The 24,796-nt window shown below is 35.0% G+C and overlaps 1 protein-coding gene across 1 annotated transcript in view; it reads right to left on the bottom strand.

Moving 5' to 3' along the window:
- Nucleotides 1–2,004: 2,004 nt before the first annotated feature.
- The window catches only part of LOC117321593, a 43,613-nt gene continuing 20,821 nt past the window's right edge, over nucleotides 2,005–24,796 (bottom strand). Inside the window, exons 17-34 of the mRNA XM_033876063.1 lie at nucleotides 23,971–24,091; nucleotides 22,792–22,953; nucleotides 21,623–22,029; nucleotides 18,841–19,012; nucleotides 17,334–17,456; nucleotides 16,216–17,132; nucleotides 15,428–15,544; nucleotides 14,823–14,951; nucleotides 14,504–14,589; nucleotides 13,391–13,493; nucleotides 12,793–12,946; nucleotides 12,096–12,281; nucleotides 11,573–11,708; nucleotides 11,229–11,429; nucleotides 10,010–10,237; nucleotides 8,208–9,171; nucleotides 7,668–7,839; nucleotides 2,005–7,112 (exon numbers count right to left, since the gene is read on the bottom strand). Of these exons, the coding sequence (XP_033731954.1) occupies nucleotides 6,183–7,112; nucleotides 7,668–7,839; nucleotides 8,208–9,171; nucleotides 10,010–10,237; nucleotides 11,229–11,429; nucleotides 11,573–11,708; nucleotides 12,096–12,281; nucleotides 12,793–12,946; nucleotides 13,391–13,493; nucleotides 14,504–14,589; nucleotides 14,823–14,951; nucleotides 15,428–15,544; nucleotides 16,216–17,132; nucleotides 17,334–17,456; nucleotides 18,841–19,012; nucleotides 21,623–22,029; nucleotides 22,792–22,953; nucleotides 23,971–24,091 (5,308 nt within the window). The 3' untranslated portion in view covers nucleotides 2,005–6,182. The remainder of the gene's footprint in view (nucleotides 7,113–7,667; nucleotides 7,840–8,207; nucleotides 9,172–10,009; nucleotides 10,238–11,228; nucleotides 11,430–11,572; nucleotides 11,709–12,095; nucleotides 12,282–12,792; nucleotides 12,947–13,390; nucleotides 13,494–14,503; nucleotides 14,590–14,822; nucleotides 14,952–15,427; nucleotides 15,545–16,215; nucleotides 17,133–17,333; nucleotides 17,457–18,840; nucleotides 19,013–21,622; nucleotides 22,030–22,791; nucleotides 22,954–23,970; nucleotides 24,092–24,796) is intronic.

The following is a 24,796-nucleotide window of genomic DNA, read 5'->3' as shown; positions in this document are numbered from 1 at the left end:
TGAACGTATAAATTTGTATTATATCGAAACATATATTGATGTTATATTTTCAAATTCCGAATTTCCTTTTGTAAGAAATAACAAGTCAGTCGGATATCTTATTGTTCTTCATCAATGTAAGTATTTAACCAGGGGAAAAAAGGAGCGCATTTGGAAGAAAAAAAAAACAACTTAAGTTGCCAAAAGTTAAAAGGTATACCTATTTTGAATGCAATAGCCATAGTGTTTTATGACAACAAAACATGCTTCATGTAAAGAATTTGAGAATAGCATTTTGATGTCAACCGCATTCCTCGATCTTTACTTACCATCTAGCTAGCAGAGAGAGAGTGTACTACGGAGCTTTATAATAAGCGTGATGATTTAATTTCCGATTGAAGTTAACTTTCTATTTCTAGGTAGTGATATCACTGCTTCGATTATCTAGGAATTGTTTATCAGGATAACCGTGACAGGTGCCTACTACTGACAAGAATAAGCAGCATGAAGTTTCGAAAGATATCGATTGATGAGGACTTTGGGTCCTATGGTCAACATCTGAATCCCACTTGGAAATTTTAAATTTCATTTTGCGGTATGAAATCATGCGTGTTTAAAACCCGTATTTGACCTATAAGGCGGTATAGTTGTCGATAAAGCAAAACGTGTTTGCTTTAAAGGGGGACGTGGCCTTATTAGCCTTGTGCTTTTTCAAAGGGCTCCATTCAAAGATATGTTTTATATAAATGCACCCGTTGTATTTTATTTAAAGGATTAGAAAGGAGTTTCAAATATAAGTCATTTTTCAAAATGTATAAAACAACAGTAATTTGCTTTTTAAGAAACGCCTACTAGAAACATTATTCATCCTCCTAGAAAAAAAGACTGATGTACAAAAAGACTATCCGTATCCGGCCGTTTTCTGGGTAAACGTGTGTATCAAAGTCTTCCGGAATCATATATTTATAACGTATTTGGTTTCTAATAATACTTGAGTGGCAAGATCATTTTAAATTGTATAAAGGATGTCAAAAATAGTGTTGTGATATTAGGCAAGAACAGAGACGCTCAACAGATAATCTGTCTGTATCACTTAAATTAATAGATATTTTAAATCTGTGGCAAATAAACTTTCGAAAACAAGCCGAAAAGGTCGCTCTTCATCATTTATATCAGACCATGAAAAAGACACGATTACTTAGTGAATGGTGAATCATTACACATTAATGGGAACCTTAATCTGAAGAATTCTACTACAAAAAGTTAAATCAGAAACATGCTCGAAATACACTGAAAACCCAAATGTTTCTCATTCATTCTGCAATATGTCGACCCCATTATATATAACATTCTCTGATATTTTCCCCAACTCTACGCATGCCGATTTCGACAGAAACAAATTCATTTGTTAACAAGTGCAGCCATACTAAAATCATTTTGGGAAGACCTTTTGACCTGAATAGGTACAGCTGACTAATTGTGATCTTATTTGCACCTTAAAATAAGAGCAATACTAATAAAATGCTCGTACAAATCATTACTATAAACATCACCAAAAAGCTAATGGCATATATCATCATCCATTCCTAACATGGCAGGGAAAACATGAAAAATAACAACGTGTACGGGGAACTAGTATATTGATAATTAATAATCACGATAATGACTTCAGGAGTTACATGGAATACAAATGAATGCCACTCCTAGTCCTCGCCAAATTTCCTTTTATTGACACAATCCCACCGTAATAACCGTATGTTTTATAGTTTAAACTTTATTTTATTTTTCATTCCAAACATATCTAATATACATACAATAAACAAGACGATAATGGAAATAGGAACAAGTGTCACGGACACTTATGTCAACCTATCACCGTAACATACCAATCAGGGATAACTTTTTTATGCTGATAAGATCGTTAAGAACAGTTAAATTGTTCACTCCAGGGGAAATTCTTTCTTTGTAATTGTTGAAAGAAAAAAAAAAAAACAACAGCAAAACTGGTTTTAATGGCAATTTTTTAATAAGATTGAGCCTGGTACACTAAGTGATATATGTTCAAAGTACAGACAGGTTGTGAGAGGTATACATATATTTAAATTTACCCTTGTTCAATTACATACACACGCACACGTGCACACACGCACGTACGATTACGCATTCAAGCACGAATGCACGCACACCCGCATGCAAGCCCACGAACGCTTGCACACACACGCACACGCACACACGCACACCCACCCGCCCACACACACAAGGAAAACGTTAAAGAGTGTCGGCGTTTACATGTCCCAGCTGATTTAATATTCAAGGATAAACACAGCCCCGTGATAGATACAGTGAAATGACGAATTTGCGTGGTGTTGTTGATGAGGCAGAAGATGCTTGGCCTTTGACGCCTTGGTCTCTTTCCTCTTGTACTTCTCAAATGTCTTCTGTAAAGATCTACATTTTATTTGTATTTAGCCCCAAATTTGTCGATTGTGAGTTAGAGTTGTCGCTACGTTTAGATGCCAGTATGTATTGTTATTGAAAGTGTCAGGTATTCTGAAAAAAACTCCCAAGGCCGCATATTGCGTCACCTTATTTTGATTGGTTGTGACCCGACAACATACATAGTAAATAAAGTCGTTTCAAAATGCAACCTTTTTTTCCTACATGAATTCGGATAACTTGCCGCATTGAATGAATCATTTTTGATTTTCCTATTGAAGAGACTCTATGAAAATACTTGGGACGACCTACTGGTCTACCGAAACTATTTTAGGTACAGCTGAATAATTGTGATCTTAATCTTAATTGATAATCACGATAATGACTAATGAAATACAAATGAATGCCACTCGCCAAGTTTCCTTCCGGTGACACTATCCCACCGTAATAAACGTATGTTTTATAGTTTAAAAATTTCTTTTATTTTTCATTTGAAGCATATTTAATATACAATAACAAGACGATAATGGAAATAGGAACAAGCTTCACAGACACTTATGTCAACCTATCACCATAACATACCAATCAGGGAGAACATTTGTTTGCTGATAAGATCGTCGGGAACAGCTAAATTGTTCACCCCAGGGAAAATTTCTTTCTTTGGTAATTGTTGTTAGATCAAAGAAAACAACATTTTTTATTGGCAATCTTTTAATAAGTTTTAGCATGGTACACTAAGTGTTATATGTTCAGAGTACAAAAAGGTTGTGATTTGATGAAAACTATACCGTGTCTTGATCTTAAACAACTTAATACAAATACCTAATAAGCATAATTGGTTGTCACATACAAGCTACAAACAATACATTATAATCCTGACGTAATTTTTTTTAAATGTGTTCTATTTGTAACATACAACAAAGGAAATATATTTTGCTATACAAAATTAACCCATAATATGTTATAGATTTAGAGTGGCAGCTTAAACATACATTGTAGTTGGATAATGAAATCGTTAAAAATCTACATGTATCGTGACATGCAAAAATGAGGTTTATCCCCAAGTAGTAATCATTGAGATAATGTTAACTAAGTCGTGAGTATATTTTACATTAATTTCAGGCTAGTTTATTTACAAATGCAATCATTATGCAATAACACATTGTGGTATAAAACAGATGACCAATGGTCATAACACAATAATCAGGTAACACCTAGTAGTATTATAATACGTCCATCCTCAGAGGAGGTATATTCACTGTTTGATAGCCGATTTGTTATTTGGTTCTGTTCTGTTGTCTGCAGCAAAACGCAGAAGTCTTGGGCAAAAGTAAAGAGTATGTACAGTGTTGAAAAAGGTAACAAATTATATCTCATATTATGGTAGTTTTATTTTACACAGGCGGTACATATTGTTCCATCTTTATACATAATTTCTGTGAGATAATCTGTACCTATATGCCCCAATTATCAAATATTTCATGTATAAGTAGTATTAGACAGTATCGTTCTATTTGATTGAAGTTGTCCCGAAAAGCCCTGTTTCTAATATCAAGTCAATTTTTTTCCGGCTTCTATTGATATCAAGGAGGAAATGGGCTATTTTTTGTATTTTAAATATACATTGTTATAGTAAAGATGTATTTAACTATCATCTGAATTGCGAAATTTAAATTCTTAATACAGCGGCCCTTACAATAAAATGTATCATCTGGGAGCGCATGACTCCAGGTAACCTAACCCAAATCTACTAATATCTATTTGATTTGTTATAGTATAATTATTTTTTGGAAACACAATATGAGATGAACAGTTGATTAATAAATTATCCCCCTTTGTAATTAGTTCATATCATCATATAATTCCTCTAACTATAACTGTTGTGACGATTTTTTCCCTAATGTAGCGGACGCATATCCTAAAACAGGAACAAGAAAAGGGTAAAGGGTGTTGAGTCTAATAAAAAAAACAACGAGGATTACATTTTAAATGTGAATATCTTTATAAGCCATAACAGTTATGAAGCGATAAAAATCAAATATTTCTAACACTCATTTCCTTTTTCTTAATAACATTATGACAGGTATAGCACCTGTCATGTATACTTACTCTATGTATTCACTATGTTAACTGCTATAAAAGTATTGTTTTCTTTGGAGAGTATGTAAAAGTATAACTATATGATATGCGTATGACAAGGTACATAATAATAAAATAATGCGATAATCGACTGCCCTGTGGTGTAATTTCCTGCATTTTGACAGCACAAATTGAGATATTTGGGCATCGCAGGAGATTCGTCCAATGTACTTTGCTTGAAATATATCTAAATGTGTATAATCTGCTATAGTGTCTTTTACGTTCACATAATTATCTATTTCACTCTATATCATGTACATCAATTAACATAAATGATTAAATCATCATAATATCCACTACGGACACATTCGGAAAATTTATCAGCTTTAGTTATATAAAGCAATGCTGATTAGATTATAAATCACATTATATCGACACAGAGTAGTACGTCTGGCTCGGATATAATCATACGTAAACAATAAGTAAAGCAAATGCATCAAATACTTAATATGAGTATTAAGTACATTTCAAGATAAATATGCTTAGAAGTCATTGTGTCCTGTCACAAATTTCGTAAACAATAGAATGTTAATCAACATTTTTTCGTTTATTTCTGGATATTGTTTACGTCATGGCCACCAAAGTTACTAACACTATACAAGTAAGGGGTGATAACCTCGTGACGAATGTTCTTTTTGCAGTGAATTTTCTACCGCGTAATACATACATGCTGGTATCGACATTTTTCAAAAGCTAATATTTAAAGTTAGTGAATTTTTTTTAATAGTAAATGCACATTGCATATTTATTTTTACTACATTATAATCGCGTAATAAATAATATCCCATCATCAAATTGAAACAAATACATAGCGTTAAGTTTGGAATGAATATTTATAATTGATAACTATACAGAGCTACATATTAATGAACAAACTGAATGAAGCACTTTCAAACAATGTACCAAATGCATGATACACTACCAGTAATAGATTATGGTGTAGAGCATGTGTTACACATTCAGCCTTCCACTTAATATAGGGAAATAAGATAACGGACTAAGCATATGATAAATATACAGGAATGTCAATATATACTTCAAATAATTTTTCACCTATATTTGGGATTGAGAAATGTCATAACTGCCATTAGTTAGGGGTTCTTATATTGAAGTATGCCATTTATATAAGATTATTAATTTGATATGCGTGGTGAAAATGGGGGATATAATATCGCTGTCACGCCTTCTATAGATAATTGCTTGTCTAATATTTTTTTTAATGGAATGGAATGGTAGCAGTTACGTTCACTGATTTCTTTTGACATGTCGGCTTGTGCATAGACTGTCTTAAATAAAAGATGTTGAGCCTTTATCATCAAACAACCCATTATCAATATTATAAACAAGTGGACTATGCATGACTGACTCGGACATATATACTTAACCGACAGAGACCGTGCGATCGTCAACATTATTGCAACTGCACAATTCGACATACAGCTACAATGCTTAGATAACCAACTGCAATATTATTCTTTTAACTACAATACCACTAGTTATTGATACATGTATCACTTTCGAGTGAACAGAAATGCATGATCGTTGCTATGTTTGCAATGTTTTTATCCATGTTTCATTATATACACGTTGATTATTGTAATATTCCATTTCCACATACTATCTAACTTCTAGTATAGGTCATGATCACTGTATTCGCGAAGTGTATTGGTTTGCCTTGATCCCCGTTTCCATTTCTCCTGTTTCTCCTGATTTCTGAATGTCTTGAATTTCTTAGAGAATGCTTTGTCCATAGCACACAATGCTGGGATCGTGTCGTAAATGGGATCAGTATCTTCTTCGCGATCGATGAAAGTGTCATGATCGTATCCTCCTCTGGTGAGAGTATTACTCAAACGTTCCATTTTCATAAAATCCCCAGGAGTGTTAGGTAGCTTTCTGTTTCTTACTTCCATCATGAAATGTTTTTGTAGAGGCACTCCCGCACCGAAACGTAATTTCGGAACGTTTAGCTTGATATCATTTAACACATTTTGTTTTGCTGCTGTACTTTTATCTGTTTCCTGTTTCTCAGTCAAATCCAAGATGTTGGTTTCCGTTCGAGTTGTACGCCTGATAATCGATTTTACCATATCACTTTTTCTATCCGTCCTTCCCCTGCTTGTTGTACCGAATTCCGATTGTCTAATACTCTTACCAAGCGGATTCATAGAACCAGGAATATTTTTCGTTCCTTTTTCTTGAATGTTATTTATAACTTCCTCCATTGCACGGTTCACCTGTTCCTCCTCTTCTTTTTCTTCATCGCTATTCATTGCATAATCTGGAATTGTCTCGGCGTCTAATCTTTCACAAAATTCTAGTACCTTTTCGGCGACGTGTTTAGAACTTTCCATTTCATCATCAGTCTCACTTACACTTTTCGTAAACGGATTCGGTACATTCGTAATTGCTATCAAATGTATGAAAGTTCCCCATCTGTGTACAATCATTCCAATGAACTGGATCAACACCATCAAACAAAATAGCATAACAAACATCAAACCAAGCACATCCACCTGGAAGTTATCAGTATTCACTTCGGCTTCGTCAGCATCACTCTGAAATAATAACGCTGCATGATAAGAATGTTTTGTTGCCAGCTTAAACGACATAATTATACAAGTTTTGGTAATTGTTTTGTTGTCAGTATCAAGTTAAAATGAGTATTATGTAGGTTTTCAACATAAAGAGGGAGTAATCTCCCACATATATATCATAATGTTGCCTTGCCGTTTTCCTGTTTTAACAGCCCCACATGTATCCTGACTACACAATGTATCTGCGCACCAAAGAGAGATAAATCTAACACAAGCTTTACTGAAAGGTTGATATGATGTTCGATTGGAAATATCTTTCTCGGGACAGATATATATATATATAGCCTTTTGAGTTTTCACATAATATTTGTTGATATATTAGGTAATTTTGTTCCGGAGGAACTATCTAATATTTCCTTTCTATAATGAAAAAAAAAAATCATTTGAATATACATTATGTAGCTTCTGAATTCCGGTCATATTTGAGGAACTTTCAATTTACGTCCATAAAGGGTAAACAACGGCCCGGTTTTCTTTAGTTCCTACCTGACGATCAGTACTGTCCCCTATACGTACCGGTACTGCGAAATTGATCACGACAGGCTTCCGCAATTGAAACATGAAGTTAGCAGCAATCCAAAGAGCATTTATGATAGCCATGGCAGCACACACATTGTTTCGCAACTCTATTAGTCGAGCGTTGACTTGCCCCTTAGAGGCGGTGGAGACTTCAAGAGGATAAAGGTACCTTGGGATATGATAAACCATTTCAATATCAATTACATGCTGTCGTTTCCTAGTATTATAACATAAAGAATAAATAAGGAAATACCGTAATGCCGATATCATTTATATGTTGATTAATTCCCTTGCTGGTGCCAGTTTACTAAAGCTGATATATGGGTATTCATGGTGTAAACATGTTGCTTCTAAATAACGCATTGGTGCTTATATTGGCTATATTATAAATTCGCAGCGCAAATTTGTTCAGATCTGCTTAGTGGAAATAATCTTTTAACTTATCTTTTTATGAAATTGGCATATAGCTTTTACCAAAACCAAATCAATTAAGTAAAATGTAACACTTATGAAGTTAGCAGATAATTGATTAGATACCTATGAATTAAACTTTTCCAAAATTCCTCTTCTGCAGAGTTCATTCGAAGTATGCGTCCGTTTCCCAGATTGTTTTGTTTTACCCAGATGGTTTCATTGATTTCAGTATTTTTAGGTACTGCACAATCTTCCATTCTCCGAGCTTTGTCCTTTTCATGTAGAGTAATTGCTTCGTCATCGAATCTAAGATTCTTCCGAATAATTGGGTGTTGTACATCCTGAACAATTACTTCAGGTATACATTCGGTATCCATCATATTGGTATCCGGGCACTTTTCTTTCTTTTGTTTTATTTTCAGTAATAATTCAAATTTTGCGTTGATGGTTCTTAGCATTTCTATAGTTGACTCCTTTTTTTTGTTTGTCAACTTCATGTTATTAAGCACCTGTCCAATGTCATGGAATGTCATCTTCGGCATAAAACGAGCCAAGAACCCCTGTTTCTTCCTTTCTTCCTTTTCTTTCTTTAATTTCTCCTCCGCTGCAATTTCCTGGTGAGTTTTCTTCTTTGGTAATTCTCTTGTTCCCCAAGATATGACGTGCATATTGCAAAAAGAATATATCACTATCAGTAGAAACCCTAATGGAATACAGAGAAAGTACATAGCTCCATGTAAAACACAGCTGAATTCGTGTGGATGGATGCAAGCAGTAAGGATAAAAATAACGACCAATGATTCTATGAATATAACACTTGGATGGAGTGCATTTTCCTGGACAGCTATACTTACACACCCGACAAATACGACCGCCATTACGAAAATATACCATGCGCCTAGAAACTGCGCTGCTAAAATTTGATTCTTGGGCTTCACGGTGAAACACAATATAGCATAAAACATGGCGGGTACAGAGGCGATTAGATATGAGGTGATAATGTCCGTACTGAAGACAGACCCAATAGCTCCAGCAATCATCATTACTACCATACCAGGCCCAAGGACTGCTGATAACATCAGGATGTCTGAAATATAAATGTTATATTCTATTGTTATAACTTTGTTCTTATGTATTTTCAATGAAATTTGCGTAGTTTTTTTAGTATGCATTTTAGCATGTCCCGATATTTTAAGTTTCTATAATAATGACTCCATCACAGTATATGGAATCATTCTATTTATCCCAATTAATCACTTGCATTATTTGTTGATGCTAACTAAACTTTGGTGTATATCTCATGCTTTAACAGTGCCTGTGATTAATTGAAACACAATGTAATACGGCTATAAAACACAGAGTATTACTCTTGTTAGGGGACTAAATCTTCATATATCACTGGGGCGCGTGCCCCGAAGGTGACAATCACATGGTGCGCGGAGTTAGTCCCCTTCCGGTTGTTAACAAATTAAATGACATACAAACAGAAACACGAATGTGTTTGTGTAGTCAAAGAGGCAGAAATAAATAAAATAATACGAACAATAATATTCAGATTTTTTTCCCCAGATATTTTTGTTTTTGCTTTTTTTTAACTGATAATAATACACGGACTTGGAATGAAAGATCACAGGGGTTTGTTAAAAAATGATATAAACACCTCGACTCCAGTTTTGAGCGTCCTCATTTGTTATCCTATTTGGGTTTGTGGCACTGGTTGCAATAAAGATTTGTTAACCCTTTGGTATCATACTTTTCTCGGACAAGCCCTCGGGAAATATGATACCATCGGGTAAAGAAGATTTCATATTCCCCTACAATCAGGAACATAAATGCATAAGAAATTCATTGTATCGGACATAGTTGACGTTCTATGGTAGGTGCAAGATTTCTAAGTTGTAAGCTTCCACGTCCCTAAAACTTACACTGGTAGAAAATATAGAGCCAGCTTATGTTGTTGTTGACTGCAACAGTGTTTTTGCCATCCTGTAAGAGGTCCATGACATTTCCAATAGTGGAAGGCATCCAGCGTCGTCTCTGATTGAATAACTCGTCAAAACTCTCGGGAGCGTAGGTAAAGGCGTCTGAGGCGGCTGTATATTCAACACGGTACCCCTGCTGTAGAAGGAGGGTGCTCAACCACCGATCTTCACCTAAAATGATATTTTCGAAAAAATAATTTTCATCTAATCTGTATATGTTTCGATCTACATATGATTGACCTTGTGTTAATCCGTGAGTCACGTAACTGAATTATAGAGCATCCTTTCCCCTGGTGACATTAAGGACGTGATTTATAATAAGCACAAGTATTGCTATAGAACGTTTCATTTTGCAATATCGGTACGTTATCCGTACACTATTTGATTGATAACAAATCAATCTAGATAAAACGTATTAGTGATCCTATTTCTTAAATCTAATTCGATGATATTTGGTGAAAATTAACATCTAATACGACTTTGCACTGGAAACATATGGTTGTAAAGGATTCAACCGTCCGCTACCTAGATACCATTTAACAAGTAGTCTGCCGACGTGTATGTATGTTTGACATAAACCAGTTTCACATGCATGATTGTAAGATTTAAGACTTGATTATATTGAAAGTAACATGGATTAAATTCCAAAGGAACGGCCAAACATAATTAATGATGTAATATATGCAGAGATTTGAGTAATAATAAAATGATTTATCCTGTTAAAACTTTGATAAATTACACGTGTATTCAGCCCGCATTAATTTATTACTGATCAACGATCAGATTAGCAATACAGTGAAATCCATGTATATCGAGGTTTAGTGGACCTTCGGTTGTTTCATTCGTTATGGCCAGTATATATGGTCGGTATAGATTGATATGCATTTAACGTAAAACGCCAAAACGGCCTTAATACTCGCAATCAAATTGAATTACACATTCTTGGAAGCGGTTGGGGATGAAGAATTTTTTTTTTTATAACTCTCATATATGTTGCAGTCAGTATCTATTGATCTCAAACTTAATGAGTGCTATTCAAAGTAAGGTGAAATAAAACAAATTTGATTACTGAAGTATGATGTCCTAATAGAATACAATTAGATTGAAAACAAAAAGCAAGGAGACTGATCTGCGGAGATAAAGCCTGTTTGTGTGAAATTACCTTGGTCGTACATGATGTAATGGGATGCATCGGTTGGGAGGCTGGTGAATTTTCTCATGACGTTGTCATCCATCAGGGCAGATCCACGGAACACGCTAAAACATCCGGGGCTGCACAACACACAACCTAAAACGTGTTCTGTAGCTTTCTGCAGCCAATAGCCAACGGCGTACTCAAATGTCTGGAACCACACAACTGGTCCTAGATATAAAACAAAACTACACGATAAAACAATTCCCTGGATAGCTGTATCTGTGCATTAAACCGAACACAATAACAAACAATATTATAAGAATAGGAACATATGTATTATATAGATACATATATCGTCGTGTGCACCATACCTTTACCGACAGGATGAATCCGGCCACAAACCGCGCCAACTCTGTCATTTTTCCTCATCTTGTCAATAAGCAGGTGCACAGCTTCTGATGTAAACTCAACATCTCCATCAAGAGCCAGTATAAACGTATTCTGTGCCTATACCGGAAGAAATATAAACGCTCATCAACGCCGAACAAATTGGTTAAGGTAACATTGTTCTTACAAACTATATTCGATTATACATGATGTATAGATGTGGCATACTGGCCGCTTGTCTGTAATGGTTTGGTTTTGTATTGGCAAACGTCCTATCAACAGGCTATTTATGATCGATGTTTGTAATCATAGTTCCGATAAGACGCATACGGAAATAACACTATATTGCAAACTCATTAATACAGCATGAAAGGTAACATCATTTAAAATTGCAACACGCCGTGATTTTTTTCAACAACTTAATGACCGCATAAAGCTACATCCCGTTTGGACGAACGCACACTTTACCATGCAAAACAAGTCATTCGCTCGGAACAAAATACTTACCCGGTATAGTACTTCATCGTCGAGGAAATTAAATATTTGACTTTTTTCCACTTTCCCTGTTCTTTGTCTCTCGAACTGTCGCCAACTGACCAGGTCATTGAAAGTATCGTCTCTAATTGCTGCAAGAACAACTTCCTGGCATTCTTTGAGAATTCGGTAGCCAAGCAGGTAGTACATGTACATCACCTTAATGAAGCATTTTACAAATACATCAGCTCCAAAAATATGTCAAAATGTCCTGATACACCTATAATCAATTCAGTAAAAAGGTATCAGTAATTTTTCACAGCATGACAGCGCATCATTTTCTGCGAAATTACTGTCATAAAATGTCTGCTACACAGGAAATACCATGGGAACATTTGTTTAGGTGTTTACTGATTGCCCTTTGTTTTAGTAGTTACATTATGTATTTCATAATGCAAAATGAAAACAATGTATATGTTGATTTTGGATAAGTGTTAAATAAAGCAAGCTTATTTTAGGTACGATAAACCTATAGGTGTAGGTAAATGTACTTCAATGATCGTCGACTGTCATCGAAAAATGCCAAGATTTTTATAAATCGATAGTACTATTAACATTTTTTGTATTGAAATCAGAATCTATAGTTCATTAAAACACGTAGTTGTTCATCTCCTACGCATGTATTTAACATAACTCTACCATAAATATTGTTTCAACCAAACATATTTACCTGTGACCAGCGTTTCCTATGACGAATTTTATTTTGATCCTTTAGATGAACAAACATGAGGTTTTCTCCCGGCATGAGGTACACCAGCTGACCACCATAAGGTGTCGTAATCTTCATAGGAGGTTTTAATGTCATTACTTTTTCGTGAACCGAGCTGGAGAATACACAAGTGTAAAAAATGAGTTCATTTATCACGGTGGCAATACGTTGTATAATTATAATTGTACAATTACAACGCTACTAAGAGTACCTTATAGTATAGTACAATGTACATGTGTACACTGTCCATATGCTTAAAGTAATGATGACGACATTCACTAGTATTAGGATACATAACTATTGGTTTGTCATTATGTGAACGTCCTGAAGATTTCAGAACACATTTACCTGAAATCATCCGAAATGATTTGCCTCTCGACAAAATACCGAAAATGGCAATACTTATCATCTAAAGAGGATCTTCTATTAGTTGTCTTTAAAAGCATTACAGTTCGCAACAAGCACGTTTACATGTTGATCAATTATACATCGATTATAATATTGAATCCTAATGAAAGTCTTATTCGTTTATCTCAGTCAAGAAATGAGGAATGTATACCTGGCAGCTTCTTCCATCAGCTCGACGAAAAGATTAACAAAGGAGTTGGGGACTCTCTCATTATCAGCATTTGTTTCGAACGCATCATCAAAGAAAATGTGTGCTGTTTTCAGGAAAGTAAGAATACGACATATATTCAGTGGTCTGCGATATCAAATATCTTATATACATTTCATATATCTGATAAATCGCATCAACAAAACACGATCCTTGTATAGGTTTTGTATCCTGTCATATTAATACATCAAAACAAAAATTCACTTGAATAATTTAATAGCAAGACAAATTAAACCGGTTTCTACCAAACTATGTGGTGGGCATTCAACTGCCAGGGCATACAATAATCATTACAGCTGTTAAATAACATTCAATTTTCAACACTTGAAGGCCACTTCATGATGTTTTGTAAATTATAACGCACAAGAAGTCGTTCGCAGTTTTGTTGTTGTTGTTGTTTTCTTTACGAATAGATAAAGACGTCTATAAGTTTATTGCTTTGAAAAGAATAAACTTACCTATTATTTGTTATGATTTGTAATCAATTGTTTCATTTCCATACCTTTCCGATATTGTTAATTTTACATATTAAAAAGCGGCATTTCAATTTATGTGATATCCTTACGCCACACCTAATATTATGAAAAGAACCCACATTGATGCAAAAAAGTTCAATTCATCCTCAGAATAGCTTTTTTATTGTGGTAGAAACAGGTCAAACAAACTCATGGTTTTGTATACAGTATTTCTTTCACTCTCGTTAATTATTTTTCTATAGTTACAAAAACACTCTCTCAATCTCGTGTTTATAAAAAAGAACTAACGGGAGTTCAAGAAATATCACATTCAACAACAACTCGTTGTGTAACCGTTATAACAAATATTCTAGAGAGCGGTTTTCACAACCCCATGAGGTCGAAATGAAATAAATATATATGATAGATAACTGTATCACGTATCATACTGGTGAAAATAATATTCAGGGCCGGCTTAATGTTTTGTAATTGTTGAAAGTTTTCTATTATTATCACTAAATATAACTTACGGTGGTCATTTTCAATGTCCATCTGAACTTTGATATTTCTTAGTTTAAACGACATACACTTATTTACTCACGTTCATACTCATAGTAATGTACGTCTGCTGGATCAACACCAAATGTGTTCACGGCTTTTTTCCGTAGAAACTGATCCTTATCCATTCTGCAATAAATGTCACCGTAATAAGTTATTTTTAAAATTAGGATCGTGCAAGTATCCATGCAAACACCCAATACATCCTTATTTATTTATTGTTTATTGATTTATCTTTATTGTTAACAGACATAAGTGTTAATAAAGACGAAAGAATAACTCGCGTTATATAAACATAACATACATACTATATAAAGTGCGGTTCCTTGAAAGTTTTTGCTATAGACGAGTGATATTAGTACCTTAATAACGACTTCAGAAACTGAACCATTTCCTGTCGTGTTTCATGCCACATTGTCCCGCATGCGTAAACCATAGGCGGTATGCTTTGATCCTCGGATTTAGAGATTCTCACATTTTCCAGCATCATCCTATTTTTTTATGAATACATTATGCAGTTAAAACTATCCTTTCCTGATAATTTTATATGCTATTTCTGATGGCATATAAGATGCAAATAGTATAGGATTCATATACACACTAATTAGAATATTGTATTGTATCAGAGACAAAGAAATCGGAATCAAAACCAGAGCGGGAAATGCTAAAGGTACAATCCCTTGCCATTTAAACTGTATCGTATTCCTCAACATACCACAACCTCGTCAATACAGCATATTTTATAAAACATGTTGCAGAATGCAATTCGATAAATTGGAATAACACGTGATCGGATTTAAACAAATAAGCATCTGATACAGAATTGAAAATGCAATGGAATTAAAAGGATAGCATAAGAACATACCAGAAATTATATATACTATTAAATCATGATACAAATAAAGCATGGCTTCGTATGGGAGATAATGGTGTTGGAACATAAGTAATCTATATACTGGTAGGTTACCTGTAGTATATATGCCCTTCCTTGTTGACCTTGATGATTTTTCGTGTGTGACGACGACGGTTCATTATCAAATCTTGCTCCATCAGGATTCCACAATACAAGGGATTAACAAATAAACTTTAATGGAAAACGTTTATACATGTACAAATTGATAAATAAATAAAAATGCAAAAATGAATAAAAATTGATGTGCCTTGAAAATGACATATCCAAAACAAAACTGTACATTAAGTGATACAAAGCTATAAACAGGAAGTGTATGAGCATTACATATTTTATCTTGATATTGGGAAAATGCATTTATAGTAAATATAGTATATATTTGTGTTACAGGACCAACACATTAGACTTACTATTCCAATGAATATATGTAGATTATAATTGGATATTATAAATTATGGATATTTACTATTTATAGATATGGCAAGTGATAATTCAACTAATAAAATTATCTTGGTTTTCTGTTTCCTTGTTTGTGATTATTTCTTTTCTATCTTCATAAGAATTGATGTCATATTGCGTCTCCTTTAAGTGCAGCATATTTTGCGTATGTTACTATATAAACATATTATGTAATGTAAATCAGTGAAAAAAAGCAAACAAAAAACAAAACAAAACCAAACAAACAAACAAACACAAAACAAAAACGAAACAAAAAAAGACCAGCGGAATTAATCATAATACATAAACTATTTGATATTACATCTGATAAAAACGATATATTTGTGCATTACGTAATAGCTTTAATGATATAAATTACATAACAAACTTAATAAAATCCTACTTACTCATCAAATTTGGCAAGTCGTGGCTGTGAAGGGAACCATATATACCGTGCAACCCAATATATAGAAAGGAGCCAGGCGGCGGCTACAGGTAAATGCCACCAGGTGTCCAAAAGATCAGCATCACAGGTACGGTCTTCTAGGGATATGTCAAGCAGGAAATGTGTCTGACAATCATTATACAGTATGCATACTGCAATAGGCGTCGAGAGAAGTAATGGGATAGAGTACGAGACTATCTGCATCTGAAGCTTACACGCTGTATGTGCCACGAAGCGTCCTATAAATGATGATAAGGCGAGACTTACGACAGCCGGAATTGCTAATAGGAGCTTTGGTTCTGTTCCCAATAAGTCGAAAAAATTAGATAACACTCTAAAGTTAAAATCTTTCTTTTCCTCATCAAGATAAAACGCAAGTAAGCTTGTGATGAGGATCTTCACGGCAGCAGCCACTGTGTAAAGTACAGGGCGACACTCCTGTAGGTCAAATTTCAATCCAAGTATCAGAATATGAAATTTATTCGTTTCTTTTAAACCTCCACACAATCTGTCATCGACAAAGTTTTCCCAATAGGAGAAAGAACAGAGGAAAAGAGCAAAAATAAGTTCAGCAACCTTTCCTTCATTTCCATCAAAGCTTTTGTTGTTGATATAGTATTCAGTCAAAACAACCACAGGTATGGCAGATATTTGAATGAGAGCTGCACATAAATCTAATATAAACATGCAGATTTTAGCAGCAGTTGAAGTACAGCGATTTTTTGTATTTCTCGTTGACGAACACATGGGCTTTAAGATGCTTGGCACTATACATGTACAGCTAAGAAGTAGCGTTCCCCTGACCACATCAATTTCCGGGAGGACTCGGAACGCCAACAAAGACAATCCTAACGAGTGTAATCCTTCAATTATCAACACCTGCAATCATGATCAGCACTAGATGGATTTAGCGTACAAACATACATTTAGAGTTTCATCTCCTCTCAAAATATTAGTATACTAATAGATATAATTTTCTTTCTTAAATAATTGAATTGACTTTCAATCGTTCTTGCCGACGGTGCGGATTTGGAAATTAACATATTTCATTTTTTTATGAATTTTGGTATAACAACTTACAATAATGAGGTTTTTCTTCGACGGAAAGTGAACATTTCCAAAAAGTGACCTCCAGAGGCTGGATAGGAATACCAGGACATACGGGATACACATCACTACCAGCAACAGTGGGTAATGGAAGTCCTGGAGTTATAATTCATCATCATCATCATCATCATCATCTTAATCATCATCATCATCATCATCATCATCATCTTCTTCTTCTTCGACGACGACGACAACAACAATAACAACAACAACACTGTGCGTTGTTTATATTCCTGCAGACAGGCATGTTGTAATATTGGACAATTGAAAAAATAACAAGTGGTCAGTTGTCATTTTGCCACTCCCGCGGGCTTGCTGCTGTATATTCGCTATATGTTCTATCAATGGAAACTCAAACTCGTGAATGTTTAAGGATTTGTCTTGAGGCTAAGACTTTTTTCTTTTATAAAAGTTAGTATATTAGATACCGGGCATCTTGAGCTGAGATGTGTTGCCAGTTTTATATAGAAAGTTGCCAGTTTTATATAGAAATAACAAAGGTTCTTATAAGTTTGTTCGTTCAAAATGTGTGTGTGTGTGTGTGTGTGTGTGTGTGTGTGTGTGTGTGTGTGTGTGTGTGTGTGTGTGTGTGGGTGGGTGGTTGGGTGTGTGTGTGTGTGTTTGGGGGGGGGGGGGGGGGGGGGGGGTAATGATACAATGATACCTTTGTCCCTAGCCAGATCCATGTAAGTATACACAATACTATCTTTTGTTTAATTGGTCATGTTAAAAAGGAAAGGAAAAGGCAAATGAAGGAAGCGAACAATATCTCAATTTTTAAAGGGGCTTCATTGAGTCAGCGATATTCAGATTAAAAGATACTTGTCATTGGTTACCTAATCCTAATTATTGGAAGAATTGAAAAGCAACTCATTCTGTATATATATACGTAATAAGAGAAGTAACTCTCATAAGGTTTTACCATGTGAAAACAACGCGCACACACACCTTATTTTATTATCTACAATTTGCTGTATATGTTTTATTTCTTGTTATACACGTAGTTTAATAACATTGTATCTGGTGAAACAATAGACATAGTAAATTAACATGGTATCTGGTGAAATAATAGACATAGTAAAACTACATGGTATCTGGTGAAATAATAGACATAGTAAAATTACAAGGTATCTGGTGAAACAATTGATATAGTAAAACTACTTGGTATCTGGTGAAATAATAGACATAGTAAATTAACATGGTATCTGGTGAAATAATAGACATAGTAAAACTACATGGTATCTGGTGAAATAATAGACATAGTAAAATTACAAGGTATCTGGTGAAACAATTGATATAGTAAAACTACTTGGTATCTGGTGAAATAATAGACATAGTAAATTAACATGGTATCTGGTGATATAATAGACATGGTGATATAATAGACATAGTTAGATAACATGGTAGTTTTTTTTTAAATAACATTACACGTCAATGTGTTCAGAAAGTTAATCTATTGAATCAACGATAATTTACTTACAGATGTGTTCGATACTAGTGTAGCGAGACTGATCTTCTGTAATACAGAGCAGAAAAGGAGCAGCAGGCCAAGTACTGCATAGGTAACAAGTTTTACAACCATCATTCCTTTACCCATGTGAATGTCTCCTCTCTTCGATTCCCGTGAAATAATGTTGAATATATCCCAGAACCTAGAGTTTTTGAAATGATTAAAAATATTGCTTCAATGATGAATAAATTAAGGCATATAAAACATACGGACTGCAAGACAAACATATTAAGTATTGGATAATGTTACATACGCTCATCATCGATTAATTAATTTTGAATTAAGTATCGACGTAAAAAACCGAAAAAAAAAACAAAAAAGAATAAAAAAAACAGAAGAACTAAAATGATCCAAACGCAACCCATACCCGCATGATATCCTAAAATTAAAACATGACGATGTCCTGGTTGTGATAGACACAATCCATTTTTCAAAAAATGCTCTATAATGCTGTAACTTAAGAGACAGATAATTTGTCAGAATAAAGTCCGCGGATACCCCTTTTTGGTATAAATGTTCCTGTGTTCTTGATATCTCTTTATTAACGAGTTTGTTCTTGGTGGGCCCATTTGACTTTATTTAAAACCATTTAATGTTGTTTACATCATAGTCAATACATATATTTTCATTGTAATACAATTGGAGTTTAAACCAACAATTGTCCACTGTTTCATAACTTCTCAATACTGTATGTATTTTAACTTTTCAACATAATGTACTATTTCTTGGAATACATGCATACTGTACCATTTGACCCCGTTTTGTGTTCTTTACTAAAAAATACCTTATATTGCTGTACAATTGATGTATTTGTATTCTACAAATGTACTACCATCTACTATGTATGAAAAGGATGAATAAGATATATAAAAACAAAAAGATAAGAAAGTGGGTACCGTATCAATTTCACTGATGGCCTGGTTTGTGATGAACTTTGATGTATTCGGTAACATCAAAAGGTCGTGCAAAGATTCAATGGTATTCTATATTCGGACAACGTTACAAATATGCTGATGGCAGCCATGAGTGCATTCCAATGCTCTTATATTTTTGCAACAAGATACGTTTTATTTCTCCTAACACGTATATAGTTAATTAATAGAACCTTAATTTGAAATTTAATATTTTTGACATAATCAAAATGAGGAAGTCAGCAACTATTTAATGTCAACTTGTTTGAATTATACATGGACTTTCAGAGCCCGATTTCCCCCAAACTTACCCATTTGATTGATTATTGAATGGTCCCCAAACGACCACAAACTAAGTGATGAAGCCCTCCAAATGTACCCTACTGAATTGCTTGAACAGTTTAATGAACAAATATCTGCATGAAATATGATAGAAGTCATCGGGATAGAAGGAAGAGAAGGAATTTATGGAACGCACACTAAAATGTCAAATATGTTAGAAGCATATTGTTCGATAGGACTTCGATAGGTGGTCCAAAAAAGGACATACTTCTTATGAAACTTTAAGCAATCGATGCTAAGACAACGTGGTGCCAATATCCACAGGATGTATGTTTAATATACTCCTGAAATAATGAAACGAGTCCATTACCACGACTACACACAATCACCGAGTTCACGCACGTACGATTGTTTTAGATCTGAGGAGACACAGCCACCGCGTTCAAACACGTACTATGGCTGTAGGTCTGAGGAAACACAGAAACCGAGTTCTCACACGTACGATGCTTGTAGATCTGAAGAGACACGGCCACCGAGATCATACACGTATGATGGCTGTAGGTCTGAGGAAACACAGAAACCGAGTTCTCACACGTACGATGCTTGTAGATCTGAAGAGACACGGCCACCGAGATCATACACGTACGATGGCTGTAGATCGACGATACACAGCAATCGCGTTCACACACGTACTATGGCTGTAGGTCTGAGGGAACACAGAAACCGAGTTCTCACACGTACGATGCTTGTAGATCGGAGGAAACACAGTCAATGCGTTCTCACACGTACGATACTTGTAGATCTGAAGAGACACGGCCACCGAGATCATACACGTACGATGGCTGTAGATCGGAGGAAACACAGCCAATGCGTTCTCACACGTACTATGCTTGTAGATCTGAAGAGACACGGCCACCGAGATCATACACATACGATGGCTGTAGATCGGCGATACACAGCCATCGCGTTCACACGCGTACTAGGTCTGAGGGAACACAGAAACCGAGTTCTCACACGTACGATGCTTGTAGATCGGAGGAAACACAGCCAATGCGTTCTCACACGTACGATGGCTGAAGATCGGCGATACACAGCCACCGCGTTCTCACACGTACGATGGTTGTATATCTGATGAGACACAGCGGTAAGTTAAACAAAGGTTCTATGGGATTTTGAAGTTTTGACCTGTGCCCAAATTACGATACGAGTATGCATGAATGTAAAATCAATCCGTTTTTACACTGATGATTGGAGTGTTACAAGGAACTTCTGTTACCTTATGATAAACACGTATTGGTGCTTCGGCTTCAATAGTTTGGTACACATGTGCGACTCATTTTGTAAACAAAGTCAACTCATTGATTGTTGGTTGTATCATGTAGTACGGATAACATCGTTTTTATCAATGTATCGGCATCATTATCTTTTTTTTCCGGAAAATCGAATTATAATTGAAGGAAAGCTTTTGTGACACGATAAAAGGTAAACAATGTTGGCTAATATGTCCCTTTGAGTATTAGTAACATAAAGATAAAAGTACATTTAGCATTGATACAAACTCTTTGTCTGGCGTCGTCGTTGTTTCCTCGGTCCGTTCCTGCTCCGGGTTATCTTTTCTATTCGGGACATTTCTAACATCTGGAGGCACTGGAGCTCTTTGTTTCTTCTGTTTACAATGGTCATTTTGAGGTTTTACGGAACTTTGGATTTTCGCGGCATCAATCGGAGAGTACGTGGTGTCATCATCCGAGGATGCATTCGACCATGAATCTCTTCTGTTATACGAATTGGCAAATGCCGATCCCCTATCAAACCCTCCCTGTTTCCCGGTACCAAAACCAGGTATGAAGGACTGTCCAAAAGCATCTCCAAAAGAATCCCCGAGAAATAAACCAGGTGTAAATGAGTGTCCCAAATCATTTCCTGTTGAATGTCTCATTCTAGATACTGGATCGTTATTGTCAGACTGTCAAAAAACAATATCAGAAGTATTGATTATATATTCAGCACCGATTGTTGCTGCGTTGAGTCTATAGCATTAATACAGTGCATAGCATTGGTGTAAATGTAAACTTTACAACAATTGCGAGCAAATTTTATCAACTTATATAAATCACGTTTGCTGGTCAAGATGGAAGCGCAAGAGGGGTCTAACTGTGGGCGGAAAATGGAGTACTCGCGGGAAACCCACGTTTTCGGGCAGGAGACCCCATACTTTCCCACGTCCGATCAGGAAATCAAACATCGGCCGCCTGGGTGAAACGCAAAAGGTTACTGTTGTACTACTCGAACACCACTGTGTAGTATGTATGATTTTTTTTATTTACAGTTTATATCTATATTAGGTCTATAACATAAGATGTTAATTACCCACGCTTTTGTAAAACAGGGGGGAAAATCCGACATTTAAACGTGATCATAATTCTGATTTGAAATACCCTCAATAAGGGCATAGTGCAAATAAGATATAAATTTACACGGGCACGATTGAAAAAGTATTAGGGAAACCAACGGAGGTGTTCTGAAGGATAGTGTAACCTGCTATATCCATAAAACACTCTAAATCATCTGAATCTAAGTCAAATCAGTGTTCTCAAACCGAGAACCAAGGCGATGATAGTGGTAACAAACAAATTGATATCTAAGTTAATAAATTATAGCGTCTCAATTCAATGTACCTATTACAAAACACATTAGATGAATATACAAATGAAAAAAAAAAAAATACCAGTCTCAAATTTGTGGCTAGATGTGACACAGTTTCGTCTTGTTTGCGCCTCTGTTCTCGAATGAATCCCCGCCAATGCCGTGCGATGGTATTTGCGGCTCTCCTTTCCTTGGCACTCCGACATTGCTCTAGCCATATGCTGACATCCTCCTTCATGAAAAGCTATGAAAACAAACAATCATGTTATTTTACTCTTACACTAATAATTTTTGGGTTATTATTTTAACAGTCATATATGTATCGATCGTTTCGCGCATTTCATTTGATTGAATTCATTGTGTGAATATGCCTATAGCTACCTAAATATATTCAAAGGAAGGACTGCCGTTATGATATTTTCTTAACTTCATCTTTATTTCACAGGCATTATGATTGCAAATACTATTTTCTACATCAATCGTGGCAATTATAATTTTGATTTTGTGCGATTGTTAATATTATATTTGTTTTACATGTTATACCTGATAAGATATATCTTATCATATGAGTGGTTCCCAATTTCAGAATTTTACTTTATACCTGTCAATATTAACAATCATACAACATAGGAAGAATTGAGGACTATGAGGACTGTACATTTCTACCTTTTCTTTGCTCGTAAGTATGCGTTTTTATTGTATCTACCAAAGTCTTTGATTTAAAAAAAAAAAAACGACGAACGATCCATGGTATAGTTGATATCATAGTCCCCTTTGACATAAATATGGACCAACCAACCAATTGTTTTTCCATAGACTTTAGTGTTAACGTTTTCGTTTTGGAGTATGTCATTAAAATTCTTGAATTCAATATGGCAATTATGGTTTATAACAAAAGTTTAGGGTCTCATATAACACGTAATCAAAAACAAAAGTTGGGTCCTTCAGCTCAAAATTTTTCCAGAGTAGCCATTTTGAAAATGGGTGAATTTCGCAGTAAAAATACTCAAAAATCTGAAATGTTTACCTGTTAGATATTATGACCTGAACTTTTGGGGAAAAATTCAATCAGACTTACGAAATTTATGTCAACATTTCTTATGGACAGTTACACATCATGCCACATATCTATTTTGTTACTTCATAACATACTGGCCAATCAGTGGCTGCCAGACGTTTTATCCGTGGCTCAACTTTCTATACACAGGGGATGTTTCAAAAATCTATTTTTTCAATTGGTTGGTTGTTCCCTTAAACATACCCTGTTTTTGCCAAATCTGACTCCTGGCATCATTTGAGCCGGTAATATTTTCTTGAGGAGCAGATCAGTCCTTTCTATCTGCGACCGTGATGTCAGACATTCCGGGAAGAGTGGTCTGTATCTAGAAGCAATACATGTAACATTCTGACTGATTTGTAACATTACAAGGGAAAACAGATAAATACTTTTTGCTCACAAATGTAGTTGTCAAGTTTGTGATCTGGATACCTCTTTATACTCTCGGCACAATCACTTGGTGCTATATATGGCAAATTGTTATTTGGTTTGAAAGGATGCACTTTGGTATATATGGCTTCAGACCACATTTAAATTTAAAATATTTCCAAACTTTGCAAAGAATCTGGCTTTTATATGTTGTAGAACTATGTTAGCTGAACCTAAAGTGAGCCTGAAAGTATCTCATGACCGGCATTTAAGAATGTCACCACGACCACACTTTATTAACACTATATTATGGGAATCTAGAAAATTTCAAAATATTACTACACAAGCCTTATAACTTATACGGTGGTGTTGTTATATTCGATAAATTAGCATGAATGGCAACCCCAGTAACCATTAAGACCCTCTCAAATATCACGTGCGTCGGTGTAAGTTATCATTCAAACTTGCCTTACACTACACATGTGATCTTTATCAATTACCCAGTGACTAAATATGTTATATGTAAACTGTACTTTGTCTTGTACCAACATGTAGTTATGTTTTGGATAGGAATTTAATAGACTGCCTGATGTCCAATCCTATTGACATAAATGTCTTTGTCCATAATATTCTTTGAAAATAAATAAGTTTCTCGTCTGAT

Source organism: Pecten maximus, chromosome 2 (assembly GCF_902652985.1).
Source record: "Pecten maximus chromosome 2, xPecMax1.1, whole genome shotgun sequence".
Classification (NCBI taxonomy): domain Eukaryota; kingdom Metazoa; phylum Mollusca; class Bivalvia; order Pectinida; family Pectinidae; genus Pecten; species Pecten maximus.
The sequence above is the reverse complement of the archived record's forward strand: the minus strand, read 5'-3'. Positions and strand labels throughout refer to the sequence as shown.